Source organism: Stegodyphus dumicola, chromosome 3, assembly GCF_044657685.1.
Source record: "Stegodyphus dumicola isolate Sdum_Otavi_A_Nest chromosome 3, ASM4465768v1".
NCBI classification, from domain to species: domain Eukaryota; kingdom Metazoa; phylum Arthropoda; class Arachnida; order Araneae; family Eresidae; genus Stegodyphus; species Stegodyphus dumicola.
Window position 1 is genome coordinate 252,260,024 of NC_140770.1, and position 15,314 is coordinate 252,275,337.

At 31.0% G+C, this 15,314-nt stretch overlaps 1 protein-coding gene across 2 annotated transcripts in view; it reads right to left on the reverse strand.

Annotated features, from left to right (window-relative positions):
* The window catches only part of LOC118197805 (basic phospholipase A2 nigroxin B-like), a 76,601-nt gene that overhangs the window by 31,898 nt on the left and 29,389 nt on the right, over positions 1–15,314 (reverse strand). Inside the window, exons 1-2 of one of the 2 annotated variants that reach the window (XM_035369344.2) lie at positions 4,889–4,907; positions 4,678–4,786 (exon numbers count right to left, since the gene is read on the reverse strand). In XM_035369344.2, the coding sequence (XP_035225235.1) occupies positions 4,678–4,732 (55 nt within the window). In that variant the 5' untranslated portion in view covers positions 4,733–4,786; positions 4,889–4,907. Of the gene's footprint in view, positions 1–4,677; positions 4,787–4,888; positions 4,908–15,314 lie in introns of those variants that run through there. The other variant, XM_035369345.2, reaches the window with a different exon arrangement.

Below are 15,314 nucleotides of genomic sequence, written 5' to 3' on the forward strand. Positions count from 1 at the left end.
GTAAGTCTATAAGATCGAGTAATATTTGAACAGCTTGTTTTCCCAAGAAAACACTGCGCTATGCGGAATTTACAACACTTTATTCGTCCATCAAAAATATTTGTTCTTAAGTCATAAAAATTCATATCTCAGTTTATTTAGCTTAATTTTCTTGCTACGCTTTTTTTAAACATATTATTGTTCATTGGTAAGCGAGTGATAAGTTTAAATAGTTGATAAAGCAAAACATTTAAGTTATTTGAGAAATACAAGTCTACATTCTGATTAAACGAAATGCATCTGCAATAATAAGTTTAAATTAGCCAAATATTAATCTCTCAAATTATCAAAAAATATTATTTTCTTTTTGAGATCCATAGCACATTCAATGAACAGTTCAGAGCATTTGCTAATATTATGATTTTCAGTCTTAGAATAACATTTTTCAATGAAATAAATGCTGTGCGTAGTTTGAAGGACATTCGTTCTGGTCAAGATTCTGCCCTCTGGGATCCACAACTCAAATATCGCTCTTTTACTCTTTAGCTCCGCTCATATAGTGGTATAAATGTCACAGAGGCTTAGTCTTAAAAGTGTAAAATGCGGGAGTTCCATTCACACCTGCAAGACAGCGTATAAGCCGTAACCAATTATAATTAGAATAAAGTAGGAAACTTCGAATTTTATGCCAAAGCCCCTAAACCATGTTTTGTGACGTGGCAAGGTCTGGTCACTTAGAAAAGAAGCTCGGCTTAAAACCAGTTATGATATTTATACACTCGTCTGAACGAAGTCTTTCAGTCAGTGGTTTAAAAACATGCATGATTTGCAATTAAAGCTAATGAGACATTGATGGTATAGCAGAAAATATAAATAATATTTATGTCTAAAATTAAGATCTGAACAGCATTTCAGTAAATTCATAAAAAAATCTGTCTTGTTTTTTGATTCTCAGAGAGCGGCTGAAGACAAAATAGTAGTAAATAAATAAAAAATGAAGCTGGTAAGTATCGTAGATATGAGACAGTTTAGAAGAAAAAAAAAAGTTATCAAATTGTGGATATAAAAAATAAATAAAACGTACAGAAGGATGAAAGTAAGAAGACAAATGCAAATAGTTTTAAGAAAAGTGAAAAATAACATTTCTTTTATGACAAAAACTTTATTAGCCCAAAGGGCGTTAGCCCAGAAGGGCTACTAATTTTGCTTTGGCATTTTGCGTTGAATCACTACAAATGTCCGTTCATTTTTCAAATTGTTGCCACCAAATATTAGGGTCCTACATTATATTTAAAGAAATTAAATAATGAAGAATCTGCATGAATGTATGTATGTTTCTCGCACCGGTACCAAGCGACACCAAATTTTGAATAACATACATCTAGACCCGAATATGGGAATCCGGAATCCCAAATTTGGAATTTGAAATTTTTTGTATTATTGATTTCATATTTTGTAACACTTTAACGAATTTTGGATTAACATACTCAACGATTTCAAAGCGAGCATTGGCAACACTGTACGAAAAAAAAAAAAAAAAGTTTCATCTCCAGCCCGCGCTGTTCATCGGAAATTCTAAAGATATGCTCATTTTAAAATTATTTTGCGATATTGCTGTTGAATTGAATTTTATGGTTTAAAGTGAAAAGAACACAATATTTAATAAATAAAGATAACGCACAAAACGTTAAAAAAAAAGGTCCCTTTGGGCGTAATTTAAAATCTGAAAAGCTTTTCAGATTTTTTTCTTGTTGTTAAATAACTAAATCAGACATTACTGTAGATCCTGGAGAAATTATCGATGCATCAAAAAAAGCAACAGAAAACGAACACGTGCTTATCTTCAGCCAATGACATTATATTAATTTCATTTTCTGATGTTATTTTGGTGTAGTCATGATTTTTCCATGCTCTAATATCTAACTTATTTATTTTACTATACGGCTTCAGGTTATTTGTGAAGGAGATATGATTTTTCACTTTCCCTTTGAAAGTGTCTGAAGTTTAATTTCTGCCATGCTACATCCTCTCATTTATTGATCACCTGGATCCTCTTTCTCTAAATAAGAGGCTTCCATTACAGCAATCAAATATTTTCAAAATCTACTAAGCATTATGATGCTTATTTCTAAATAAAGTATTTAATTACGATACTTAAAAATATTTATAAACAAAGCTTAATTCGATATTGCTATTGACTAGTCCATTGTCAGCCCAAAAAGGCTATTATTCTCGAAGCACAATTTTGTTTTGGTTTATTATAAATGCGCTGTTTCCTTTTCATTCGAGTCTATTGTCATTCCGCAAAAAATATTAGTCTGTCTCTTATTAATTAAAAAACTAAGCTATTTAAAAGCAATAGATGCAGTTCTTAAGAATATTATTTTTTTACTTTTTAATCTGATTGAATTAAGTAAAATTGCATTTAATTCATGATACATGTAATTAAAAACATTAAATTTTCTTTTATCGAATGACATGGTATATTTTTGTCAATTTTCAAATATACAGAAGACGTTCCCATGTTAGTTTAAATGTTTATTCTTCCAGTATCTTATGCAATGTTTGGCTTTTTCACCTGGCCCATGTATGTTGATAATTTCTACTAATAAATCGTATTAAACTTTGTCAGACACCTTTTGGACGACCGTTATAATCTGAATTTCATTCAGGTTTTTTCTTTTCTTTTTCTCTTCTGGCAATTTTCGCTCCTTAGATTGGTTTGTGATAAGGCCATCTTTCTCACATGCCAGTCTACGTTTGAGCGTTTTCTGATTTTTATGTCAGTCAAGAGTTGGAATATTCATTCCAGTATGCGGCAAAAAATTGATCAACTCATTCCAATAAAAATAAAAAAATAAAAAATAAAAAATAATAAAAATAATAAAAAAACCCGAAAATTTCTGATTTTATATTATGTTTAAAAGGACTTTTTTTAACGTTTCATGTGCAATCTTTATTTATTAAATATCTCGCACTTAAACCACATAAAATTCAATTCAACAGCAATATCACAAATATTAAAAAAAAGTATATCTTTGGAATTTCCTATAGACATTCTCGCCATGCTGGAGATAAGACATTTTTTTCTCTTTACAGTTTTGCCATTGCTCGCTTTGAAATCGTTGAGTTTGGAAATAAAAAATTCGTTAAAATTTTACAAAATATGAAATATATAATAAAATAAATTCGAAATTCAAAATTCGGGCTTCTAGGGGGTTCAAGTGGAGGATTACTTTATTCAAAATTTGATGGCTGTACCGCTGTTTCTTCACAATGCGAGAAACAAAAATACATACATTCATACAGATTCTTCATTATTTCATTTGCTTAAACATAATACAGGGCGATATTATTTGATGGCAACAATTTAAAAAGTGATTCGCCGTTTATAGTGAAACGCCACAAAATGCCATTTTGAGACTAATAGCTCCTCTGGGCTACCGCCCCTTTGGGCTAAAATTGGTGTAATACATTTAGTATTTTTAGCATTCTACGTTTGTCTTTATATTTGAAATCCAGAAACACTTCGACTATGAAAATTTTAATGCTTTGGTTGTTAATGATATCCATCCTTCTTCTTAAAGACACAAAATGAAACGAAATTTATTAGATTAGAAGCAAAGTTCTTATTGAAAGAAAAGTTTTGCAAAATAAAACAATGCCTATTAGAATTTAATTATTTCTGAAAAAAAGTTTCTATATAATTTTAATAATCTCTTCCTGAACATCAGTTGAAAACAACTGCTTTGTTATATTGATTGGACCTCGAAAATTTACTGGTAATTTGAGCTTTATTATAACTGACTTCTGATGAATACAGAGTTATAGGCATCGAATACTTGATTTGTCGGAAATCAGCTTATAACTTTGAATTCTCCAAAAATTAGCCTCTTAATACGGTATTGCTGACCCATAGCCTTAAGAGTAACACAATTTTCCCCACAATATATATTTTATGGATTATATGTATTATATATTACATTGCCACAGTAAAGTAATCGAAAGAAAGAAAATATTATTAAGAAAATCGCATCGCGAATTAAAGAGATATTCTATTCTGCATAATTATATTTGTTGAAGTATTCGATTTATATATAGTTATAAGTTTACTCCCTTTTTTACAGATAAATCCTTAGTGCTATCAGTATTATTTAGTATGATTCAAAACAGTGCAAATATTATATACATTATTACCACTACATGCAAAAAATGAAATATTTTCTAACACATTACTATAGATTTAGGTTAAAATAACACGCGGAATTGGATTATTGGAGAGTCAAACAACAAGAATCAGCGTTATATTTGTAAATATTGCTTGACTAGTGTCGACGGTTTAACTACAGAATCATTGAAACAGAATTGAAACAGAAAGTCTTGCAATATTTACAAATATAACGCTGATTCTTGTTGATTGACTTCTCCACTAAACATTACTATAGATTTTGAGAAACAATACCTTATATAATATAACAATATCTACGTGTATTTATTAACATTTTAGCTTTCTTTTAGTTTTTTCTACATTTCTATGCTAAACAATTCAGCTATGGCATTAGAACTGCCGCAAATCAATAAAATGTTTTCCATTACATATATCGAAAAAATTTGACTTAAGAGTTTACACGGCGTTATTCAAGATTTATTTTTTATTATCGAAAAAAAATTAATCTAAATGCAATAAAAGTAACTTACCCTTTACGAAGAAGAGTAAAACTCCTGATGATACGGCCCACGCCAGCGTGACCATCTTTTTTTGTCAACAAAAGCGAACACACGAGGGCTGCTGGTACTGTTGGATTTCCTGATTGAAAAGTGAAAACGATTGATTGAAAGCAACATGAAAACAAGAAATGACCTAAATAAAATTTCTTGTAGTACAACTTTTTGGCGAAACGAGATTTACCAAGCGAAACTAATAGCTGTGTTTCATCAGAAACGAAGTTTTAAACTAAAGAGTCTTCAATCCTTGTTCGCGGTTTACACACGAATGGAGAAAACAGTGTCTGAACTTTTTTTGCTTTTTCCCATCTTTCGTTTATTTAGCGTTTTCTCTAGGTGAAATATGACAGTCAATGTAGAAATGAAAGGCTGTTTTATTCTTCCTTATACATGTATTTGAACGCTTCTTTTGGAGTTAATTTTGTTTTTACTAGGAAAAATTCAAACTGAATAAACATAAAAGCTTATTCATCACGTAACAGTGATCGTGACAATCTGAGAACAAATGGATTTTATTCTAATAAGCGAATGTTTAATTTTATCGTTTGTTTCAAATAGTGATGCCCTATTTTCAAAATAAACATTACACTTATATTAAGAAAATTAACTTTTATCATTTTATTGTTTGTTTATTGAATTATTTGTTACGAAGGCAAAGACTAATATATATGCATTTGTATACCTATGAGTTACATAATGAAGCGTTCAGAAGTATTTTAGAAGAATTTGTTTATAAATGACAGTTGTACTTTTTCATGCTTTCATGATTTTCGCAGATTAAAACAGGTGAAACAATTTACATGCTATTGCATAAATGATCATAATTTCTTTCTCTTTTGGATAACAATGGAAATGAAGGATAAAAAATAAGAAATATTTCCATTTTATCACGCGAAATAGTAATTTATCCAAGAAAATATTAACATAATTCTTTCACTGTCAAATAAGTGAATTATTTACTTTATTCAGCTAGGATTTAAATACAATATATCTTACCGAAACTGACTTGATAAAAAAAATTCCCAGCATAATTAAATTTTCCAATAAACAATCTTCTGCGTATTTTATACTTTATATAAATCATGCATACATAAACATATGTGCATTTATTTAAATATATACAAGACCCATATAATTCAATAATCTTATTTTTATTTTGCTTTATTTCTAAACGAAGATACTGCTTCATTTCTGAAAGTTTAATCAATAGTGACAATTATTGCATTTTTAATCTTCATATGCATATATATTATAAATATTAATGTATACGACATAACAAAAATAAAATAAATGAAAAAAATCGCAATTTTAAAATTTAGATTACAATCAAACACCTGGACGAATTTACCATTAAAGTTAAAAAAATTTAAAACAAATTTAATACAAAACAGAAAAACCACAAGATTAGAATTAGTCTGCAATCTGACTTTAGATTTCAGTTTAATGGATGAAAAAATTTTACGGCAATTTTACGGTAATTTTTCTGGTTTAAGAATTAATCCTCTAGATATTAGAAAAAATTCTGTGATATTTTGTCACCGTAAATTAACAGCACTCAGAGATTTCGGTGCTTAATAACAAAGAAAAGGCTAGATTATTTAAGGCATAGTTATGTATTTATTTCATTGGACAACTTGAACACGACGCTTGCTATAAGTATAGAGTGCTGAAGAAACATCCAATTTAGGAGTATCATAGCTATAGTTCGATAGAAGGTGCAATAATGGAGAGTGTATCGTTGATTAGCGAATTACATGCCTTTTGACTAGACCGTAAATTGGTCAGGAGAATATCCCGCTTTCGTTGTATAGCAGTTTATTGACAATGGCGGGTCGCCGATTAGCAGCACAGCGTGACTTCAGCGCTCTGTCCACGGAAACCTGTTCCAGAGCCCCACCTTCCCCCCAGAAAAAAAAGGAAACAAAACCTTCTGATACTTCAGGTTAATACGTAAGATGTCATGCTTTAAATTTAATGTAATAAAAAAAATTCTGAAAGATTTCATATTTTATATTACGCCCCAGAAGCTTTTTTTTTAATTTTTTGTGTGTTACCTTTATTTATTAAATATCGTGTTCTTCGCACTTAAACCATAAAATTCAGTTTAAGAGTAATATCGCAAAATAATTTTAAAATGAGCATATATTTAGAATTTCCGATACACAGTCTCGCGCGAATGGAGATAAAAATGTTTTATTTTTCCGTACAGTGTTGCCATGGCTCGCTTTGAAATCGTTGAGTTTGTTAATCAAAAATTCGTTAAAGTTTTACAAAATATGAAATAGATAGTAAAACAAATTCCAAATTCCAAATTTGGGCTTCCAGATGCCTACATTCGGAAGGAGAATTACGTTACTCAAAATTTGATGGATCTAGGTACCGTTGTTTTATCACAATGCGAGAAACATACATACATCTATGCAGATTTTTCATTATTTAATTTCTTTAAATATAACGCAGGGCTCTAATATTTGGTGGCAACAATTTGAAAAGTGATTCAACGTATTTAAATTTTCAATTCAAAATGCTAAAACGAAATTAATAGCCCTTCTAGTCTAACGACCTTTGGGCTAAGAAAGAAAAAATGGTGTTGAGTGACCATCTCTAAAAGATCTGAAGGAGGCGATACAACAAGAAGTTGCTACCGTTACGTCCAAAATCACTCTCAGAGTTTTGAGAAAAAGGTTTACTCAATGCATAAAAAAATAATAATAATAAAATAAAATAAATAAATAAATAAATAAATAAAACCCACACAGACGATGATATAAAAGGAAGTTATGTGTACTTCCGAAAAGTAAAAAGATCTAGATATTTGGCTTATCATATCTCATTTGGTTTAATATCTTATTTGGATTGGATTTTATTAGCTTCTTAAATAGGAGAGTTCTTTCTGAAGCATACTGCACTTCTTTCAAGTGGCAAAATTTGCCTCTTGCCACAACACCAGATTGCGAAATGAAACTGATAAAACTTCTCGAAGAAATTTTTTGAGGTGTTTCAACAAAATAAAACAAAACATGGGCATATCTGTTACACAGTCTGTTGCAGTGTGATGTTCCATTTTTTATTTATTTATGACGTTATAGCCCTTGGAGGTATATAAACTCTTAAACAATGCACCAAATGTAGATGTTTTCTGCAGATGGTAAAGCTATGAGTTCAGACTATTGTTCTAGAGTTAGCTTGTTGGTTTCCCAAAAGGGTGAGAAAAATATTCACATCGAAGGAATGTTCATTTAGAAAAACGGCTAGCTTTAATGTCCCGCAAAAGGAATGAGCAAACTACCAAATTAAATCACATGCTAGTCAGGATCTCAAAGCAAATATCACAATGGAAACCAGCAAAACCGATTCGGCCATGCTGGGACATGTTTCAGTTACTGGGACATGTTAAAACATGAAAACATGGTTCCTAATATAGGTGAAACATGACAGACATAGGTGAACAATTTCAGTATTTAGTATGATCGATAGTCTTCTTTCATTAATAATTTTTCTTTTATACAAAGGTGTGGTATTGTTTAATTCAAAGGTTGAAACCTGACCCATTTTAAGAGTAGGATATCCTACTGGAACAACATCAATACATCAGTTATACTCTTATAAGACAAGTACACGCCCAGAAAAATATATATTTGATATAAATATAGTACTGCTTCATTATTTGCGAGTGTTAAATTCTTCCAATATTTTGTTGGTAATGGAACTATGAAGGCATAAAATGGGTTCGGTGAAATACCAGCCTTTGACTCAGATTTCGATAGAATGAAAAGAAATGCAAGCAAGAAAAGAAAGTTTATTTAAGTAAACAATAATTGTATTTGATAATTAAAATTAATTTAATAAAAATGTCAGTCAACATTTAGGTTATTAGCAAGGTGAAAAGAATTGAGTTACAGAATTTTATTACCTCGTCTTTTCAAAAGGCTTTACCTAAATAGTGAAGTTCGAATGACTCTTTTAATCTTCTCTTTTTATGACCGGGTAAATCTCAAGAACGCGATCAGTCAATTGTTCTACCAAGGAGGAAAGAAAAAGAGAGTGAGAAAAGTCAGTTTGAAGTGCTTATTGAGAAATCTTGTTTAAAAGCTTTCATTCCTGTTTTATCCTCTTACGTTTCCATTCATGCAGAATTGTTATAACTCGTCTACCTCGTCTGGTGTCAGATGTTGATAATTCATGGTGTAAGATTTTTTTCGTTTATATTATTTTCATTTACTGATTCAAAATCTTCTGCTGTACCCCGTTCTGCGTATTATAATGCCTATATTTAACGTCAGTTACAACTTGTTGTAATTATTACCACCAAGTATTTATTGCGGTAAGTTCAATTACTTAGTATGGAATCCACCAAACAAAACACCCCCCCCCACATCCTATCTTGCAAACAGACTAACATTCTTCAGTTGTGAACACCAGTGGCTAAAGGATAAGATCACTGAACACTGGAAATTTAATTTGTTTTCATTTCTATCAAATCTAGGCAAAGGGGCTGACTGCATGGAAGTTTCTGTAGATTTCTCTATGTGTAACGTAAATATCAGCTAATTTCTATCAGAAAGTATTCCAAGAAGGCATTCCTTTCCTCAAGTATATGGCCACAGTGTACTTTGCCATAACATAATAACTCCAGTTGTAGTTGCTTTTCAAATGTTTTTTTTTTTTTTTTTCCTACTCCGTCATCTCCTCTTCCTAAGAGGTGAAATGGAAATGTCTGACACATGGTGCCTCGGTCTCATGCAATTCGTATAGTTACAGGATGGGTAAAAGTGTGGGGGATACCAGCAATGTTCCATCGGTCAGCTGGTAATGCCTTCTCATACTAATTTACCCGAAAAAAAAATTGCAAGCTTTGTAAGAGTTTGCAAAGAAAGGTTGAGGAGATAAGCAACTGAAGCTTTGCAAAGACTCTAGAGTTTATCTGTTATAGCACATCCTGCATTCCCACCGTACATCCCGCATCTAGTGTTTATAAAAAATAATGATTTAGGACATAAGAGATTATAATATGGTTTCAATACAACTCACAATTCACAGTTAAATTCAGAACGTCTGTTTTGATGTAACAAAAATAACAGATGAACATAATAAGTAATAGATAAACACAATGAGACAAATAAGATAACAACTGGGAACAAAATGCTATAATTAACTGCACTAATAAAACGAAAGAGGTGTCCACGGGGTCCAGTCGTTTGATAATAACAGCAAAACGCTCTGACAGTAAGAATTTGAAAATGCAAAAACTGGGAATACAGAAAATAATTTTGAAAAGAATTCAATACAATTTTAAAAAAGATACTTAAAATGGTGTGCTGTAACAGGTTATTCGATTTATAAAGTTTACAATTATTTATAAAGTTTATAATATTTACAAAGTTTATAATTAAAAAAAATATCAGCATCCAGAAATTTTGGATACTGATATTTTTCTTTAATTATAAACTTTTCAGTTTGTGAAGATTTTATATGATTAAGTTAAGGCCAAGAAAAAGTGTAATGATCAGGAGTTCCCTGTTCTCTACATATACACATGTCAGAGTTCGCCGTATTTTTTGCGTCGACATATGTGAGGAAGGATCCATGTCCTGTTATATAGTAATTTAATAAAGGATACGAGTACAGAGATGCGAAACTTCATTGGGGATTAAATTATATGTGCGTCTACCGTGTGAAGCACTATTCCACAAATCTTGCCAATATTATGAAGCAAGTTTTTCTTGTTGGTATTTGGAATTTTAACGAGTCCATGGAAGAATGATTTCAAAACCATCTGGAATAAGAGCTGCTTCTTTGCTACATTTACCTGATCATAATCAAAATGGCCACTATGTCCTTTGATCCTGAAATTTGAATTTTGTAGTTTGGAAATAAAGTAAAAAGAAAATTTATGCCGGTTACTAATGGATAGGAAGGTAAGGGATAATTAATCGCTAAAATAGCTGCTTGGGAGTAAGATTTTATCGTAAATTAGTTGAGACTTTTGAGAATGGATATTTAAATCGATACGTTTATGGATAACAATTCACTGGAAAACTCTAGAGTTATGGAGATGACTTTTCCATTTGATGATATTTGAAGCGGCAGTTTAACCATAAATTTTTGCTCCATCAATATATGCAAATACAGTAGATGAACTATTGTAATTTTCGTCAGACATGGGGAATTTTATTTTGTAGATGCAAAGTGCTGGGTGAATAAGATTGGGATTATTTTTCTTTCAGAGCTGGATGGCAGAAAGGTTTGGTTGTTAAATTCTGCAGCTTAATTAAGCTGAAGGAGGTTTGTATAGGTATATGTCTACTTCTGCACTACTGATAGTGGAAGAGTACGAGCTAAAGTATTAAGAGCTATATTTGTAGTTGCGTGATGCGTTCGAGTTATGTAAGAGTAAAAAACCTTTGAATTAAATTAAAACATTTAATCTTTCTCACTGTCATTGGTCGTGCCTAAATTCCGGCTCCGTAGTTTACCATTTTTCATATAAGAGTTTGCAGAGGAATCCGTGTTATATGGGGATTTAGGTCCCAGTTATAGCCATGCATGCATCGTAGGCAGTCAGCTACTGATATTGTACTGAAGTTGAATATTTTGTAGATGAAGAATCCAGGAGATGTTTTGGTCGATTGTGAACCCAAGGTATTTGATTGTATTTACAGACGTGATCTTTTGAATATCAATTTTTAGAGCTAAGGCATGTTTTACCCCAGTTTATGAATTAAAGACTTGAGACTTACTATTTTTAAATTTTATTATTTTTACTATTTTGAGATTTGCAATTTTTGAATTTTGCTAAGTTGGTTAAATATCTTAAGTGTTTCAGCAAAATTATCTCGTAAAATGCCTCTGGCACGACTGCCTGTAATACAAGCAATAACGCCTGCAAAAACGACAATTTTTGAGTGGTTTGCCCATGGATAGGCAATAATATTGTTAAAACTGATATTCCAGAGATCTGCACACATGCAAAACCGCTGGGAACAGCCTCTGTATTGATAATGCATAATCTCAAGGCTGTTATAAAGAATTATAGTGTTGCTGTTTCTGTTGGATGATCTTGAATAATTAGGAGCAACTTTTGAGGGCACCCTAAAGGAACGCAGAGTTTGTAAAACTGTGTGCTACCTATAGAATCAAAAGCTAAGGATGGTCTATCAAATAAAAACTCAAAGAATGGTTTATATATATGTGCTGAATAACAATATAATTTTCTTGTAGCTATTTAAAAAAAATTCCTTAATTTGCGCAGATGCAGCAACAATTAATTGCAATAAAGTACTTCAAAGGTACTACATTTTTCTAAGTGCCTCGTAAGAAACAAAAAATAAAATACAATCATAAAATGAATTAAATTATTAATTCAAATGAATTAATTCCTAAAAACGTTTCGATATGGAACAATAAAATTAATGCAGTTATTTAGAAATTAGAAAGGTCAAAATAATTAATATTAAAAGAATAAAAGAGGATTGTTTGGAGAGAACCATATACTATCGTATAACCATATAAAAGAGAGAATATGAACCATATAAATATAAGAACCGTAGGAAATATAAGAACCATATAAAAATGAATAATGGGTGTCGCTTAACGATCATGATCATTTTTGTAATTTCTTAAATCATTAAAGGCAAAGACAAGCATTGCCAGTTTGAAATTTAAATTCAAACAAAACCCAGTCTTAGATTCATGTTAGTTTTTTCAGAAAACCTGAGTTTTATTTTTACGAAGTATTTATACAAAAGCGAAATCAATATGAAGCTGAATTTTTACTAAACTTTAGTCGTTAGAGCAGGACTACGTAGCAGAAATTACTCAACGGTAGTTACGTAGCAAATAAATGTATCATTAAATCAGTTAGTACTTATAAAAGCGTCATACTGAACCTCTTGTTGACAGAAGAGAAAGATCATAAAAGAGGGATTTAAGAGTTTCGGCACTGCCCGAACACCTTCACACTATCCATGATCGGATAGTACAGATTTTAGTTCTAAACCTTGATGATGGCGACAGTTTTTATGGTTGTGATGTTTCATTATGGAGCTACTGTGATTTTCTATTTATAGTGCCTTTGCATGTTTCTAGCTGAATGACGCTTTCATAATTTTTAATAGCTAAATATAATTACTTAATACTAACTCTAATCCGTTGTCAGGAACCTATTAAAACACTCTGGTGGCGTACTCACAGTATTCTTAGGAAACGTTTTCCAGATTAAAGGTTCCCTAAAATTCGAAGCTTAGGTAGTAAAATTCAGCTCTCAGAATTATCTAAAATAAAAGCGTTTCAAAAATATATATGCAATAACATTTTTTTATATATATTACTTAATTTACATGGCAACGCTGAGTGAAAAAAATAAAATAATTCTTTTGCATGATCACGTTTATAAAATCCTAAAATGAATGATTCCTCACCCTTTGTATAAAATCACAGTTTTTATCTAGCAAAAATTTCAAATAACTCAATTCTTTTTGAAGCTACCTCAACTAATCTTCCCCCCCCCCAAATCAAAACAAACAAACAACAACAACAACAAACAAACAAAAAACAGGGAGACAAAGATCAGCAAAAGCAAAATACAACTAAACTCATTTCCCATGTCAATTTTCTTTCTGATTCTTACTCTTAAGCACTTAAATAAAACTTAGGTAGATGAAGACTAAATTCCACTTCTTATCCGTACGCTCTTTTTTTTCCCTTTCTTTTCCTTTTTAATTTTTTTTCTTATAATTTTTTTAATTTATTTATTTATTTTGTTTTGTAACGTGATGTGCGGGACCGCAGAATTTGTTTCTTTTGAGAATTACTAGAAATTTGAGAAAATATTATTATTTTCAAAACCAAAAGGAGGATAATACGATAGATGCTACGTTTTATTGTAAAACTTTCGAACGTAACATTTCTTCGTGTAATACATATATTCGTATATTATATTCTTTGTACATAAAAAAAAAATACGTGTGCAATTGCTGAATGCTGTAATATAAACATTTTGGCATGCATTACTGTTGAGCAAATTAGGAAATATATACAAATATATCCTCAAATAGGAAAACCCTTTAGCGATATTAATTAATTCATCAACTAATGTGTCGAATCGAAATTATGTTAGGTAAATGCAATAACAATTGGAACAAATATAAAGAACAGGCATAATCGCAAACAATAGGAATAATCGTCATACATTCATCAATTAAGTAAATCTGGAGTAAAAAGAAAGAGGTTAAACTACTTCAAGATAATTAAAATAAATTTCTCCGCTCTTCGTGTTCACAGATTTGATAGAGCTATTTGTTAAAAATCGCTTTTTTAATATTTCGCAGAGTTCGAAGTGTCATTCTAAATATGGTTCAGCATCAAATAAATTCTCGTTTAATGAATTATTATTAAGTTCCCTTAAGTATCTTCTCGTGTAGTGTGTTCAGCTAGCAAATGGAAGAGCCAGGATTCGAATTCAGCGGATACGTATCTGAATTACCAGATTTCTTGCTGTGAAAAATCCTAATGTTTCTACAGCGCCGTTCGAAGTAAATTGGGATGGACGATTATTCACCACTATCTGACTTCGGTCGACTGTGTCTCATTGTTCTTCCCGGTCTCCTTTTCAAGTGGAGAAGAATGTAAAGAATTAGCATATTATTCCCTTTCTCTTGCGTACCTTAGTGTAGTAAGTGATAACACACAGCTGGTTGTTTGTGACTCCAATGCCGCGCCGACATAATTGGCCTTTTAAAATTTCGCGCCATGAAAAACTCGAATGTTTCCACACCTTTAGTGCTCAATGTATATTATATTCTTCGTACATACTAATAGCTTAAATTAGCTTAACTAGCTTAAATTAGTTAACTAGAAAACTAGCTTAAATTAGTTCGCAGATAGCATCTTAATATTTGTTCTAGTTTAAAGACTAAAATTCGACCATAGCTTCAAGAGAGATTTTTCCCTTCCTAGAAGTTCTCCAAACCTAAAGTCAGCGCCTCAGAGTATTGACTCTTTCTTTTATTGAATAGGGCAAAAATAAGGTTGTTCATATATTTATTAAAATTTTATATCTCTGTTATAAAAATTTTATATCTCTGTTATAAAACTTTTATATCTCTGTTATAAAATGTCAGTTTAATTTTAGAGATTAAGCATATTATAGATATGTATAAAATTCATATCTATAATATGCTTAATCTCTAAAATTAAACTGACATTCAGAATAAGCAACGTTTCGAAACTTTATGATGTTCCTCACTACTTCGTCTATGCTAAACGTAGAGGAACCTATTGAACTATGTAGCGACTTATTGCTGGGTTCAAGTTACTTAACGATAAACTCCAGAGACGGGTTAAAATACCCTTTTGTTCATTCAAAGAAATGACAACAGATGGCCCTTTCTTGGGCTTACAGAAAAGCCTCCAATAAAATCAAGATAAGAAAATAAGAAACTATTCTAATACTAAAACTGACTGAGCCGAAGCTAGACACACTTACTTAACGTAGTTGCTCCTTATATAAATTAGCTAGCGGTTATAAAAAAGGCAAGCACAGTCTAAAGCCCCCCCCCTAAAAAAAATAAAAAATCTGAAAGGTTTCAGATTTTAAATTACGTCCAAAG